This window comes from Rhinoderma darwinii, chromosome 3 (assembly GCF_050947455.1).
Source record: "Rhinoderma darwinii isolate aRhiDar2 chromosome 3, aRhiDar2.hap1, whole genome shotgun sequence".
Classification (NCBI taxonomy): domain Eukaryota; kingdom Metazoa; phylum Chordata; class Amphibia; order Anura; family Rhinodermatidae; genus Rhinoderma; species Rhinoderma darwinii.
The window spans coordinates 353,341,117-353,355,650 of NC_134689.1; the positions used below are offsets into that span (position 1 = coordinate 353,341,117).

At 43.5% G+C, this 14,534-nt stretch overlaps 1 protein-coding gene across 1 annotated transcript in view; it reads left to right on the forward strand.

Moving 5' to 3' along the window:
- RASSF2 (Ras association domain family member 2) overlaps positions 1-13,437 on the forward strand; it is a 59,074-nt gene extending 45,637 nt beyond the window's left edge. The window contains exons 8-11 of the mRNA XM_075855343.1: positions 1,880-1,931; positions 8,800-8,921; positions 9,647-9,744; positions 11,621-13,437. Of these exons, the coding sequence (XP_075711458.1) occupies positions 1,880-1,931; positions 8,800-8,921; positions 9,647-9,744; positions 11,621-11,690 (342 nt within the window). The 3' untranslated portion in view covers positions 11,691-13,437. The remainder of the gene's footprint in view (positions 1-1,879; positions 1,932-8,799; positions 8,922-9,646; positions 9,745-11,620) is intronic.
- Positions 13,438-14,534: the final 1,097 nt, after the last annotated feature.

Here is a 14,534-nt window from a genome sequence, read left to right on the forward strand (position 1 = left end):
TGCTGTTAGTAAGATTCCAGGGAATAAGTATATTTGATCCAGTAGTTAGAAAAAACAATAAGCCACATATTCTGGACCATAAACTGGGGGAGTTTTACAGAGAGGTGATGGCTCTGATATAGAAGGTATATAAAGTTTGGGTTCCAGGATTGTCAAGAGTGGGGCTGTTGGGATGTGTGGGGGAGTTAGAAGGGACACAGAGGAAGAAAATGGAAATAGCAAAAATCCTTCGCCATATGAGCAAACTAATTGCTAAATATTGGCTACAAGAAACTCCACCTTCCTTAACGGAATCAAAACGCTCCATTAACACAACGATACTGCTGGAGAAAGGGGTATACTTTAAATGAAAGGCTCTAAATTTGAGAAGCAGTGGGGCAAATGGATAGACCACCGAGGGTTGGCTTAAATGGAATTGGTGAGAGTGAGAACACTGGATAGATTGATGCTGGGAAACGTGAGACAAGATAACTTAATATTATCATTGGGTGGAACAAGAAATGATACAAGAAATGCTGAGTGAAAAGACAGAAATGTAGAGGAGGATTCAACACTGGATAGGGGGAGAAGGAGTTTGAATAAGTTGGGGGGAGGGAGATGGAAGGGAGAGATCATATGTATTTCTACTGAATGTTCAATGTGATCCCATAAAATGCATGTAATGCATTACAAAATGTAATAATAAAAAAAAGTTTTGATTAAAAAAGAAAAGAAAAAAAGAATACTGTCAAAACGAAGGATGTCCCTAATTTAAATGAAAAGTATATTTACGCCAAAAAAGTCATTCTTGGACATGAGCCACCAGGTGGCACCAGTGTTTAATAATGTCGGCACATTTGTCCCGTGTTTTATATTAGCCACTTCGAAACCTGATATAAAATTTGATGGTAGGGACCAGACCTGTGACTCCCAATTTTTAGGCTAGGTCTACATGGTGGCTACTTTGAATTATGAAACATTGCACAAAGTTGCATGCAAATAAAAATGTGATGATTTATTTTTTTTTGTTACTTTTTTTGTCTCCAAAATGCACAGATAACTGTAAAATACTAAACCATGTTTAAATATTCAATGGATTAAATCCACATAAAAATATAAAATGACTTTCCTTATACTTTGTTTTATTCTTTTTGCACCAGTTTTCAGTTATTTTATGTTTTTTCTATACATTAATTTATTCATTCATATATACATACATACTGTACATACATACTTTAAAAATTCTGCTTGTTGTTCCTGGAAATAAAAAATGCTTTATCTCCGCTTTGCTTGTTCTATTGGGAAAAAATCTTTATGGCCAGCCTTATACCTCATGCAAATGACAGTCGGGTGCACGGAGCCTGTGCAGCAGCATATGGGGGTCCTGAAGCTCTGTAGTATGGCTACTGTGTGCTGCCTTACAGGCTCTGTCGGGTTGCAAATGTACTTAAAAGCACCTCACCGGTTGGATTCTACCTAGCCGTGTATTACATGGTCACCTTCATACCTTCCCTTATTGATAACAGCTGATCTCAAGGGATTTCAGAAGCCGGTTTCGTTGTGATCAGCTGATTGCTGGATCATCTTCCTTTTAAAGAAGGTTTGGCATGTTAAGACATCCACTTTTAGAACTTGTTCTAACGGTGCAAATTTATCACAGATTTTGCATGCATTTTTTTTAAATCAAAACCAGAATTGGATTTTACATTTTTTCCTTTACATATTTCTCCTGCTAAGTTCCATCCCTAGTTTTGTCTTGAAAAATGTATGAAAAATCAGTAGCAAATCTGCACTTTGGGAACAGGGCCTAAAGCACATTTTTGTATCTGAACACGATTGCACAATATATATTTAACTTACATGTTGTTTACTAACGTCATTTTTTTAAATTAAATCCTAGATTGAGAATTCTGCCTCCGAGTTTGCCCTTTATATAGTGCACACAAGTGGAGGTAAGAGATGGATATTACAACTGTTCTAAACAACCTATTATCCAGTAGTTTGAGTTTGAAGTAAAATCCTATTTTTTCTCATTAGATAAGGAATTATACTACTGCCATAAGAAATCAATAAACCTCATGTATAAAATACGGTTCAGAGAAAAAGTTGTGGTGCTTCCCGTAGAAACCAATAAGATAATTTTTCTCTTTCTCTCATCTTCTCTAGCAAAATAGTTGCAATCTGCGCTGGTTCCCATATATGTGGCCCACTGCAAACACCTCCTTAATCTGCCCCATGGTCTTCCAATACTGTTTCATCTTTTTACCTATCCTTCAGTTAGTGACATTGGTCATACTGGTGTCCTATTGGTGTCCATTTTCTTAGCCCTTGGCCTGGCCTAACTATGATTAGAAATGTTACATCCAGTTGTAGTTTAAGTTGTTTCTTAATTCTAACGTTCATCATGAACCAGTCTTGGAGTGATTGTTTATTCTGTAACAAGTCTGTGGTCACAAATCGAACAATACCTGCTCATTAAATATGAGGACATGCAAGGCCGGCCTTAGGTTGGATGGCGGCCTGTGCGGGACTCTCTGTTGCTGCCCTCCACAAACCAAAAATTAGCCACATATATAGACACGCACATACTGGAACATATATACTGTACATACATAGGGGGACATGTTTAGACAAACAGGCAAATATATACACACACACATTCTGGAATATATACATAAATAAAGGTAAATATATAGACATACATACACATACTGTATATACACACACACACACACACACACACACACACACACACACACACATAAATACACTGACAGGAACATATACAAATACATAAAAGGCAGATATATACAAGCACAAATACACATTCGCATACATACCCATATATACACAGTGAAAATAATGTAGTAGATGTCACCTGCAGTCCTATGTAACACCACAGATATCACACTCCAATAGCTATACCCATGGCCGGCCTTAGATATGTTCGACCAGTGCGGTCGCACAGGGTGCCAGCCACCACACTGCAAGAGGGGCGCCAATGAGTGTGTGTATCCCCGCGCCGTTGCAACTACCAGCGGGGATACACACACTAACTGCAGTCGCCTTACCATCCGGGCGCTTTTTCACTTTGCGGCTGCTAGCGGTGACATCGGGCATGAGGGCGGTGGCGCCGCTAGCAGCTGCTGCGGCTGCTATAGTGGCAGATATCTCCCTGCTCTGCTATCTATTAGCACCACTGTAGCTCCCTGAAGGAGCGGAATCCCCGTGTGGCCGGGGATTCCGCTCCCGGAGCGCTGCTTGATGTTTCTGTCCATATATGGACAGTGACATCAGGGGAAACTCCTGAAGCGGAATCCCCGGTCACAGCGTTGCAGACGCTGTGAGCGGGGATTCCGCTTCAGGAGTTTTCCCTGATGTCACTGTCCATATATGGACAGAGGCATCAAGCAGCGCTCCAGGATCGGAATCACACGGGGATCACACGGCCACACGGGGATTCCGCTCCTTCAGGGAGCTACAGTGGCGCTATCTATACTGGAAGGGGGGCGGGTTTGATATCTACAGGGGGGGCTGTGGGCTGTGTGGCACTACCTACATAAAAGGACAACTGTGCAAGAGCACACAAAATAACCAACTTTCCCGGGTATCAAAAAAAAGTGTGGAAATAAACTAAGATATAACGTTTATTTAATCTAGCTAAAAGGATTAATCCTTTACTCAGACTAAATAAAAGTTATATCTTAGTTAATTTCCACACATTTATTTGATAGCTGGGAAAGCTGGGTATTTTGTGTGCTCCTGCATAGTTGTCCTTTTTTGAATGTCTATTGCCCGCCAGCTATCAGGGTCATTTTGTAGTTCTTGCACTACCTACAAGGGGGCTGTGGGCTGTGTGGCACTACCTACCAGGGGGCTGTGGGCTGTGTGGCACTACCAACCAGGGGGCTAAGGGCTGTGTGACACTACCAACCAGGGGGCTGTGGGCTTTGTGGTACTACCAACCAGGGGGCTGTGTGGCACTACCTATTAGGGGGTTGTGTGGCTCTACCAACCAGGGTGCTATGGGCTGTGTGGCACTACCAAGCTGTGGGCTGTGTGGCACTACCAACCAGGGGGCTGTGGGCTGTGTGACACTACCAACCAGGGAGCTTTGGGGCATTACCAACCAGGGGGCTGTGCGGCACTCCCTACAGCGGGCTGTGCGGCACTCCCTACACAGGGCTGTGTGGCACTGCCTACAGGGGGCTGTGTGGCACTCCCTACAGGGGGCTGTGTGGCGCTCCCTACAGGGGGCTGTGTGGCGCTATCTACAAGGGGGCTGTGTGGCGCTATCTACAAGGGGGCTGTCTGGCGCTATCTACAAGGGGGCTGTGTGGCGCTATCTACAAGGGGGCTGTCTGGCGCTACCCATAAGGGGGCTGTGTGGTGCTACCCACAAGGGGGCTGTGTGGTGCTACCCACAAGGGGGCTGTGTGGCGCTACCCACAAGGGGGCTGTGTGGCGCTACCCACAAGGGGCTGTGTGGCGCTACCTACAAGGGGGCTGTCTGGCGCTACCTACAAGGGGCTGCGTGGTGCTACCCACAAGGGGCTGTGTGGCGCTACCTACAAGGGGCTGCGTGACGCTACCTACAAGGGGCTGTGTGGCGCTACCTACAGAGGGAATCTGTGAGTGGGGGGCTGATGGTCATTTTACTGTGAGTGGTGGGCTGATGGTCATTTTACTGTGAGTGGGGGGCTGATGGTCATTTTACTGTGAGTGGGGTGTTGATGGTCTTCAAGTGGTTTCCACCTCTGACCTCCAATTAAAATTAATAGGAGGCAGAAAATACCTGCCGTGCCCGTTTGGAGCTTTTTTTCCTGCGTCTTTTGCATTCGCTTCAACAGCTTAAGAAAAAACCCAAAAAAAAGGTCACACAACGCTGTCAGTTGCTGAAGGAATTTTGAGGCAGATTTTTTTTGCCTTACAAAAAATGTGTGTGAACATGCCATACGAGTGGAGTGCTTGTCCTTAGCCATTTTCTGTCTTTCTCCAAACAATTTTTGGTAGGGGGGCCCTGAGGAAATTTTGTTTTTCCAGTGCTGCCTCGAGTCCGAAAAGGTTGGGAAACTCTGTACTAGACTACAGGGTCCCATCATGGAGCAGCTCAGTTCGTCGTGGGAACGGAGCCTCGGTGAGTACAATTTTTGTTTATGTTTGGGGGCACTGTCTACAAGGGGGAGGTGCGGGGACTGTATGGCACAATCTACAAGGGGGAGGTGGGGGACTGTATGGTGCTGTCTACAAGGGGGAGGTGGGGGACTGTATGGCACTGCCTACAAGGGGGAGGTGTGGGGGGCTGTATGGCATGATCTACAAAAAGGAGGTGGGGGATTATGGCACTGTCTACAGGGAGGCTGTATGACAAAATCTACAGGGGGGCACTATAATGTGTGGGGGCCACTAAGCGGACATTATACTGTGTAGGGGTACTACAGATGGCATAATAGAGTGGGTACAATTAGAGGACAAAATACTGTGTCCTTGAAGAAGTTGTAATATATTATTATTATACTGTATGGGGGCACTAAAGGGGCATTACATTTTTTTATGGGGCATTTTTTTTAATGATGGGGTGGGGCGCCGAAAGATCATTTCGCACAGGGCGCAATCTATCCTAGGGCCGGCCCTGGCTATATCCACACATATAGAAATACACACAGAGGCATACATATATACACACTAACTTAGAGACATCTACATACACATATACACACACATACTGGAACATATACACAAACAAACACAGAGATACATAGGCACTTACCATCTCTCCTTGCTGACAGGCTCACAGGCTTCTTGCAGGATGGGCTGTGGGAGGAGCTTCCTCTTCTGCTCTTGCTCCTCAGCTCTTATTTCATCTGTGTGTGTAATGAGGAGCAGAGGACAGAGCAGAGGCAGAGTGTAAAGGATTTGCCTGACACAGCTTCTGCATCTGTTCCTAGGTCTGCTAGGGTGACTCGATCCGCTGCCACTCTGCCTGGTAGGCTGAGGAGTGGGAGAGCCTATCGCAGCCTGGCCAGACGGTTCTAGCTCCCGGCCTTGGTCAGGCATCCTGGGTACCAAGCACCTCATTTCTAGAACCTATTGGTGGCCTGGGTCGCCTAAAGATGTTAAGGCCTACATCGCCGCTTGTGAAATTTGTGCTAGGTCCAAGACTCCCAGGTCCCGACCAGCGGGCTTACTATGTTCTTTGCCCATTCCCCAGAGACCTTGGACCCATATCTCCATGGATTTTTATCACCGATCTGCCTCCATCCCAAGGCAAGTCGGTGGTGTGGGTTTTAGTAGACCGCTTCAGTAAGATGTGCCACTTTGTGCCCCTCAAGGAACTACCCAATGCCAAGACATTAGCTACCTTGTTCGTCAAACACATCCTGCATCTCCATGGGGTTCCTGTCAATATTGTTTCTGACAGAGGGGTACAATTTGTTTCATTGTTTTGGAGAGCTTTCTGTAAGAATTTGGAGATTGATCTGTCCTTCTCCTCGGCCTTCCATCCTGAAACTAATGGCCAAACTGATAGGACTAATCAGTCTCTAGAACAATATTTAAGGTGTTTTATCTCTGACTGCCAAGATGATTGGGTCTCCTTCATTCCACTCGCCGAATTTTCCCTCAATAACCGGGTCAGTAACTCGTCAGGGGTCTCCCCCTTCTGTAATTTTGGATTTAATCCACGGTTCTCCTCCGTTTCCCCTGGTGGTTCCAACAATCCCGAGGTAGATGTCGTTCATCGGGAACTGTGCACAGTCTGGGCCCAGGTTCAGAAGAACCTCGAGGCGTCCCAGAGCATACAAAAGACTCAGGCAGATAGAATACGTTCTGCTAACCCCTTGTTTGTGGTCGGGGATGTGGTGTGGCTGTCTTCAAAAAATTTGCGCCTTAAAGTTCCGTCCAAAAAATGTGCTCCCCGGTATATAGGGACGTACAAGGTCATTGAGGTCCTTAACCCTGTCTCTTTCCGGCTGGAGTTACCCCCGTCTTTTCAAATACACAACGTGTTCCATGCCTCCCTCCTGAAACGCTGCTCCCCGTCCTTGGCTACCTCGAGGGGACCTCCTGTCCCTGTTCTCACCCCTGAAGGGGTGGAATTCAAGGTGGCCAAGATTGTGGACAGCAGGATGGTCCAAGGCTCCCTCCAGTACCTGGTCCATTGGAGAGGATACGGGCCTGAGGAGAGGACTTGGGTACCCGCCCGGGATGTTCACGCCGGGTTATTGCTCAGGAAGATCCACCTTCGGTTCCCCAACAAGCCAGGTCCACCTAGGAAGGGTCCAGTGGCCCCTCATAAAAGGGGGGGGTACTGTAAAGGATTTGCCTGACACAGCTTCTGTGTCGACGCCCTTGGTTAATCAGCCTGCATCTGTTCCTAGGTATGCTAGATTGACTCGATCTGCTACCACTCAGGCTGGTAGGCTGAGGAGTGGGAGAGTCTATCGCAGCCTGGCCAGACTGTTCTAGCTCCCGCCCTTGGTCTACTTATACCTTCATTTGCTGCTTGTCCTTTGCTTGTGATTCTCCTGTTTCCTGGCTCTGCTGTTTCTGCTGTTACCATTGACCTCTGCTTTATATTGCCCTGGGCTTGACTGACTTATTCTCCTGCTCTGCATTTGTTACCACGTACACTCCTGGTTTGACTCGGCTCGTCCACTACTCTGTTGGTCGCGGTGTTGCCGTGGGAAACTGCCCTACTTCCCTTGCTTCTGTGTACCCTGTCTTGTTTTGTCTGTCGTGCACATATTGAGCATAGGGACCGTCGCCCAGTTATACGCCGTCGCCTAGGACGGGCTGTGCAAGTAGGCAGGGACTGAGTGGCGGGTAGAGTAAAGCTCACCTGTCTCTCTCCCTATCCTGATATTACACAGAGCCCAGTGACGCTCCCTACATGCTGGGAGGGCGCAGCGCCATGTGCACTCGCACAGGTCGCACACCCCTAAGGCCGGCCCTGAGGACATGTGATCAGTTCCGCCGTCATTGCAGAGATTTACAGTACAGATCCGTTACTGTTGAATTTGTAATTTGTTGCAATGTTTTGTGACATCACAATGGGTCAAATGTTTCAAAGCTGGTGCAAAGAAAAGTAGAGTATTGCCCATAGCAACCTATCAAATTGCTCTTTCATTTAAAAAGGGCCTGAAAAATGAGAGCTGAAATCTAAATGGTTGCAATGGTAAACCTCCAATTTTCTTTTGCACTAGTGTTGACAAATCTCTCCCATTGTATTATCTCTGGTTTTTCATGGGACTGCAGGTGAACTACTGTACTTAGTTATCCAAACAAAAGAAATAGTTGAATGACAAAATACACCCTACTAAATCAGTTGGTTACCGTTTCTTAACACGGGGGCAATATGGTGCAATTTTTTTCCAATGTGTGGCATGAAAAATCCATGCGTAAATTTGCATTTATTTTCATGTCTTGGATTTATTGGATTTCTTTCATTTCAATGAGTGAAATCCTTAGCATTTCCACCAGGAAGTCACAACAAAATAGAGCATACATTTGAATATGTGCAACATGTCTTCAAATTCACACAGACCTTTTCTGCATGTGGTTTTGAAATACCTCATTCACTTACATTGTGCTGTTTATCGGTCCACAACAAATTTGCCACCTGTGAATGTGACTGTAAGGAACGGATCAGTTGATGGACGCCACTCCACAAAATATTCCACTAATCAATATTAATATTGAGGTTTCTTTTCTGTGAATATTGGTTTGGCCCACAAGCTCCACAGTACATAGATACGCTTTATATAAGCATATATCATGCATTAACAAGATTTCTTCGTCCTGCCATCCTAACCCTTACAGAGAAAAGCAAACTAAAAGACTCGGATTATCCACTCATTGCCCGGATTCTGCAAGGTCCATGTGAACAAGTGTCCAAAGTGTTTCTTATGGAGAAGGATCAAATAGAAGAAATCACTTATGATGTAAGATTCTTTGCTAAACCATAAATGTAGCTTGTATAACAAATGAGCCGTGATGTGATGGGTTGCAATGTGTTACAGCAGTGGTCAGTACTGTTAGGGTATGTTCACACGCAAAATCAAAACTGGCTAAAAATGACAGAACTGTTATCAACGGAAAACAGCCTCTGATTTTCAGCCGTTTTTGTAGCCGAAAACGTTTCTTGAGGCGTTTTTTGGAGCTGTTTTTCCATTGACACAATGAAAAACAGCTCTTAAAACGACCCAAGAAGTGACATGCTCTTTCTTTTTACGGGGCATCTTTTTACGCGCCGTTTTTTAAAAACAGCGGCATAAAAAAACACCCCGTCTGAAATAAACGCAGTTTTTTCCATTGCATTCAATGGGCAGATGTTTGTAGGCATTTTTTAAGGCGTATTTCGAGGCGTTTACGCCCCAAAATACGCCTGGAAACTCTGCATGTGAACATACCCTTATAAGGGTTGTAGAGATAGTCAAAACTATGCCCCATCAGTTAGTGGGCATATAGGTCCCACTGGGCAGAGATGTGGTGATAATGTACATAGGGGCATGGGGTGGCAGGAAATGCTCATTTATCCTTTTTGTGTTCCTCCCCCATTTTTTGTCTTTTTTTTTCTTCCCTTTGGGAGACAGACCAACCACTGTATTATATAGGGAGAATAAGGATGTATAACTACTGTACTTATATGTAACTCTGCATTTCTTAGGTGGCGCAGTATATAAAGTTTGAAATGCCTGTTCTTAGCAGTTTCATTGAAAAGCTCAAGGAAGAGGAAGACAGAGAAATCGCCAAACTGATGAGGAGGTAAAGTCAGGATTTCCTGCAACTTTAACATCTGTACACATGAAAATGCGTCAATGAAATACTGTACCGTGTTTCTTATTATCCAATCAAAAACTGCGTTATGGCACATTAACATTTACATAGCTGCATATACTGAGCCTCAGAAATCAGCTGTAGGAAGAAAAAAAAAAGAGAGCATTTATGCCTAAAGTAAAAAATTATCTATATTTCTCTTATGTATTGTCCTTTTTTTTTTTTGTTAAATTGATGCAATGAGGTCATATCCTGTTTTTTTGCCATGATTTTTTCAAACTGCGCTCTTAGAATATGTTCACACGCTCAGGATTCTTTCAGGATTTAGGCGTGGATTCTACGTTGTGTGAACATTGCCATATCAGCCAGCTTTTCTAGTCCTGAGCGACATATTTGCCCATACACTGATGCAGTGATGTTTCCCCTCTTCCTGTATAATTAGGCAGATTTGGTGTTCAGGACTCTAGTGAAACTAGGAGTTGTAATGGCAGCCATATTTGGTTCACCTAGATTTCCCTGGAAGAAATATAAGGCTGAGTTCAGACGTGGCAAATTTGTCACAGATATTCACCTTTGCAATGAAAAAAGGTGAGATCTACGTCAAATCCGCAACAAAATCTGTGACATGTGAGCCCCAAGGCCTTATACTTGCAGTTGATTGGTTTAGATAATCTATTTTCAAATACCCTAATAAGGAATTCTGAGTTAATAGAGGGGGGTACCGCATTCATAACTTCAAATAGCCATTGTGGAAGCAGCTACAGAGCGTCTCTCACTCTGGAGGACCTGACACAACCATGCATTACATGAACAGCCCTTTGATTTCAATGTAATGCTTAATTTTTACTGTGGTGGTGCTGCAGGGGCATCAAACACTTATTTCCATGTTCCCCTGCTGATTACAGCTGATCGCTGGGGTTCCTAGACGCAGGACGCCCTCTGATCAGAATATTTTCTGGATTCCCTTCTAACAAAAAAAAGGTTACCACCCCTTTAATTTTAGAGGGAAATACTCCTTAATTTATCTACGTAATATTGCTTCTTCTGTAGAGGATATATTGATAATTTGCATGGCTTAGCAGTATGTTGCTTCTATAACAGATGGATAATTCACTTTCAGACTTCTTATTTTATTTCTTTTAATGTATTTTATGTTCATACGTTTATTAAACCTTGTTCACATGATCTTATTTACTCGTGTATGAGTTCCATATTTTTGAGGTGCTGGATATAGAGCTAATGTTACTCTACGTATCTATTCACACGGCCATATTTCTATCAGTTCTGTATGTCAATATGCAGTCCATATTTCAAATACTCAACATATTCTACTGTTTCCTATATTGGTACCATGTTATATCCATTGAAGCCAATAAAGCTATGGAGGAATAGATAGTGTTTCTTAATAAGAGAAGGGAACCATATATGACTTATCAAGTAAAACACTCCAAACTACTTATGTTACTGGTTTTTAAGAAAAAGATTGTAAGGTTAAGCACACTTCAGATTTATACATTAACAAAACACAGACTAAATTTTGGGTTTCCATTAACTGTTACCATAATCTTTAACATTAAAAGAAAAACATTCTGGAAACAGATAATTCTGTGTGTAATGAATCTATATAATATATGAGTTTCACTTTTTGAATTGAATTACTGATATAAATTAACTTTTTGATGATATTCTAATTTATTGAGAAGGACTGGTATATATATACTGTATATATTTATTTATTTTTCAAGGTGTACAGCAAATAATGTCTGTGATTGCTACTTCAATAGAATTGATGTTGGCGGTATTTGTAGCATGTACCTGATGTACTTTTCTTCTTATGTTCTGTATTTTTTTCCCTGTGTTTCAGGTACACATCGCTCCGCCTGCTTATTGAGCAACAATTGCATGATATGGCTTACACTCCTGCAACCATGTAAACCCAGACCACTGTTATTTGTGAATGAGCTGAGATCAAATGCGCCAGATCCTTCCTCTGCTTGGCCCTACACCAAGGAAGGAGTCAAGCAAGATATTTAATACTAATGCAATGACGCTACATTCAGCTTAACCTTTCTACTGCAGGGGAACTCCACTGTATTGTAAGGCTTCCAGTTATACGGTCACCCAGGTAGTAGTACATTCTTTCCAGACTAGAATACGTGACCTCTGTATAATGTATTTAAAGCTGAATTTGTATCACCTTACACTAGGGCTAGAATAGGACAATTAGGGGACGTCATATTTTCCTTAGGCCAGTAGCAATACAGAAATGGACCAAGTTTTTCTATGCTGAAAGAGCATTTGACCAAATTACCGAAAGGTTTGTACAAACCATTTGAATGTATGTGGAACCAATGGCTTCCTATCCCTACTGTTATAGCCCGTATCAAAGGCTTATGGGTAATTATGATAATTTTTTAAAACCAAGTTAAGAAGCACAAGGTGTAAATAAAGTTTTGTTTTTGTCATGATGAAAAGTGTTTTAGCAAGCACGTCCATTGTAGGTACTTTACAGAATGTATAAGGGAATTGCTTATATAGCAATTCATTAAGTATTGTATTATGTACAAAATTGCTCTTCTTAGCACCAGGAGAGATATAAAATTCCCTGCTGCTTCCCTGATATCTGTGGACGGGCTGTGGGCTTTTGTTATTGATGTTATTGATGAAGCCTCACGACGACAACCCCTGCCCTACTTGCATGAGGACGTCTGCTCTGGCACTCATTTCAATGCCCGCCATGTAATGCTGCTTTTCCCCTGCTGGTGGAATTTATGGCCAGATATGGTTTAGTCTGGCGATAAGAGCTGATTGGCCAGTAGTTACGGAAGCCAGACATGTGGCGATCAGCTTGCCGGGCCAGCTTCTATTTAAAAAGGGGTTGACTTAATTAGACAACTCATTTAACAGCAATATATAACTTGTTGTCAAATATTGAGGGTAACTGCAGGGAGTTATATTTTCAGACTGTTCATATTATTAATGGACATTATGCCATTTATAACTCAATATTATAAATTGCCATTAATTTCCTCATTCCTTCAGTACAATACTTCCAGAGGTAGAGGAACCTTTTAAATGATGCAAAAAATAAATAAAAAGCACAAAAAAATCTAGTGTATGCAGCAGTGAGGGTCTTGATACCAAACCCAAGGATGGTACTTATAATCTCCATGCAAGAGAATGAGCCAGGTATTACGTAAGGTTATGACATGAGCCAGGAACAAAATGACTGTAAAGCCCATGCCATAACAGTTCCAACTATTAATCCAAGATGCATAAGGGTCTCCAAATAATATTCTTATTCCGGGTCCCTGGCATGTCATCTCCACTATAAATATGAACAAACCCGACAACCAGAAGTATCAGGGATATTTGGGGGTCACTACCAGCACCTGTAGGAGCACTAGATGCCATAGTAAGTCTTTAGAGACACATTACCAAATTGATGTTGCTGTATTTAGATAAGGGATATGAGTTGTATAATGGGCCTGTGCATTGATGCATTGACAAATGTTTTGTGTTTTGTAATACTGCTAAATTATATGTGCTGAGCTTCTGAATTATATGTCATGTCTGTGTGGTTTTCTATCTAACAAATGTGAATTTTTGCAGCAGGGAATACTGATTTACAGTACTTGTCCAATGTCCTTTCCCTATGGAATAAAGCACTTTGCAGTAAAATGGTCCCAGTGTCTCAATCTATAATATCCTATTCTAATGCCTCGTGCACACTTCCTTCACCGTTTTAGCGGCCGTTTTTAATGGATCCGTGTGCCCGTTTTAGTGACCGAGTGGTTTCCGTGTGCACTCCCGTGTGCACTCCTTGTTTCCGTTTCCGAGCGCCGAGCATGGTACTTACTGTCCAGGGTGCTGAAAGAGCAGGGTTGTTCAACGCTAGTCACTTGTCCAGGGTGCTGAAAGAGTTAATGGGCTGCACTGATCGGTGGTAACTCTTTCAGCACCCTGGACAGTGACCAGCGCTGAAGAATGACCATGCTCGGCGCTCGCAAAATACAATTTTAATTAAATAAAAAATAAAAAAATAAGTTCATACTTACCCAGAACTCCCTGCATTTTCCTCCTATCCGGCCTCCTGGGATGACGTTTTATCCCATGTCACCTCTGCAGCCAATCACAGGCTGTAGTGGCCGTCACGCCGAACTGGATGACGTCAGAAGGCCGGCATCCAGGGATGACGCTTCATCCCACGTGACTGCCTCTGCAGCCATTCACAGGCTGCAGCGGCCACATGGACTGCCGCATCCTACAGAAAGGTCGGACTGGAGGAAGAAGAGGGATTTGTCACCAAGACAACGACGGGGTACGTATGAACTGATTTTTATTTTATTTTTATCAGCAGCCGCCGCTTCTCTCTATTAGTGCTGGATAGAGATAAGTGGCTGCCGATTAGTGTAATATCTCTAATGTACTTCTGCCTGCCCGTTGCTAGGCAACGGCTCCATCACACACAGACGGCACACAGATGCCTTCCGTGTGCCTTCAGTTTTTTTGACGGCCCTATTGATTTTCATGGGCCTCACGGTCACGGAATCTCGGACCAAAGTAGGACTTGCTCTACTTTTGTCGGAACGGAGCAACGGGACCGTCAAAAAAACTGTAGTGTGCATGGCCCCATTGAAATGAATGGGCAGGGTGCTAGCCGTCAGAAAAACAGCTAGCACCCTGAAGAAAAAGACTGAAGTGGGCATGAAGCCTAATTGTTTATGATGCTACAAGGATATATTAGGGTCTCCATATAGGGGGAATAGTATATTTTT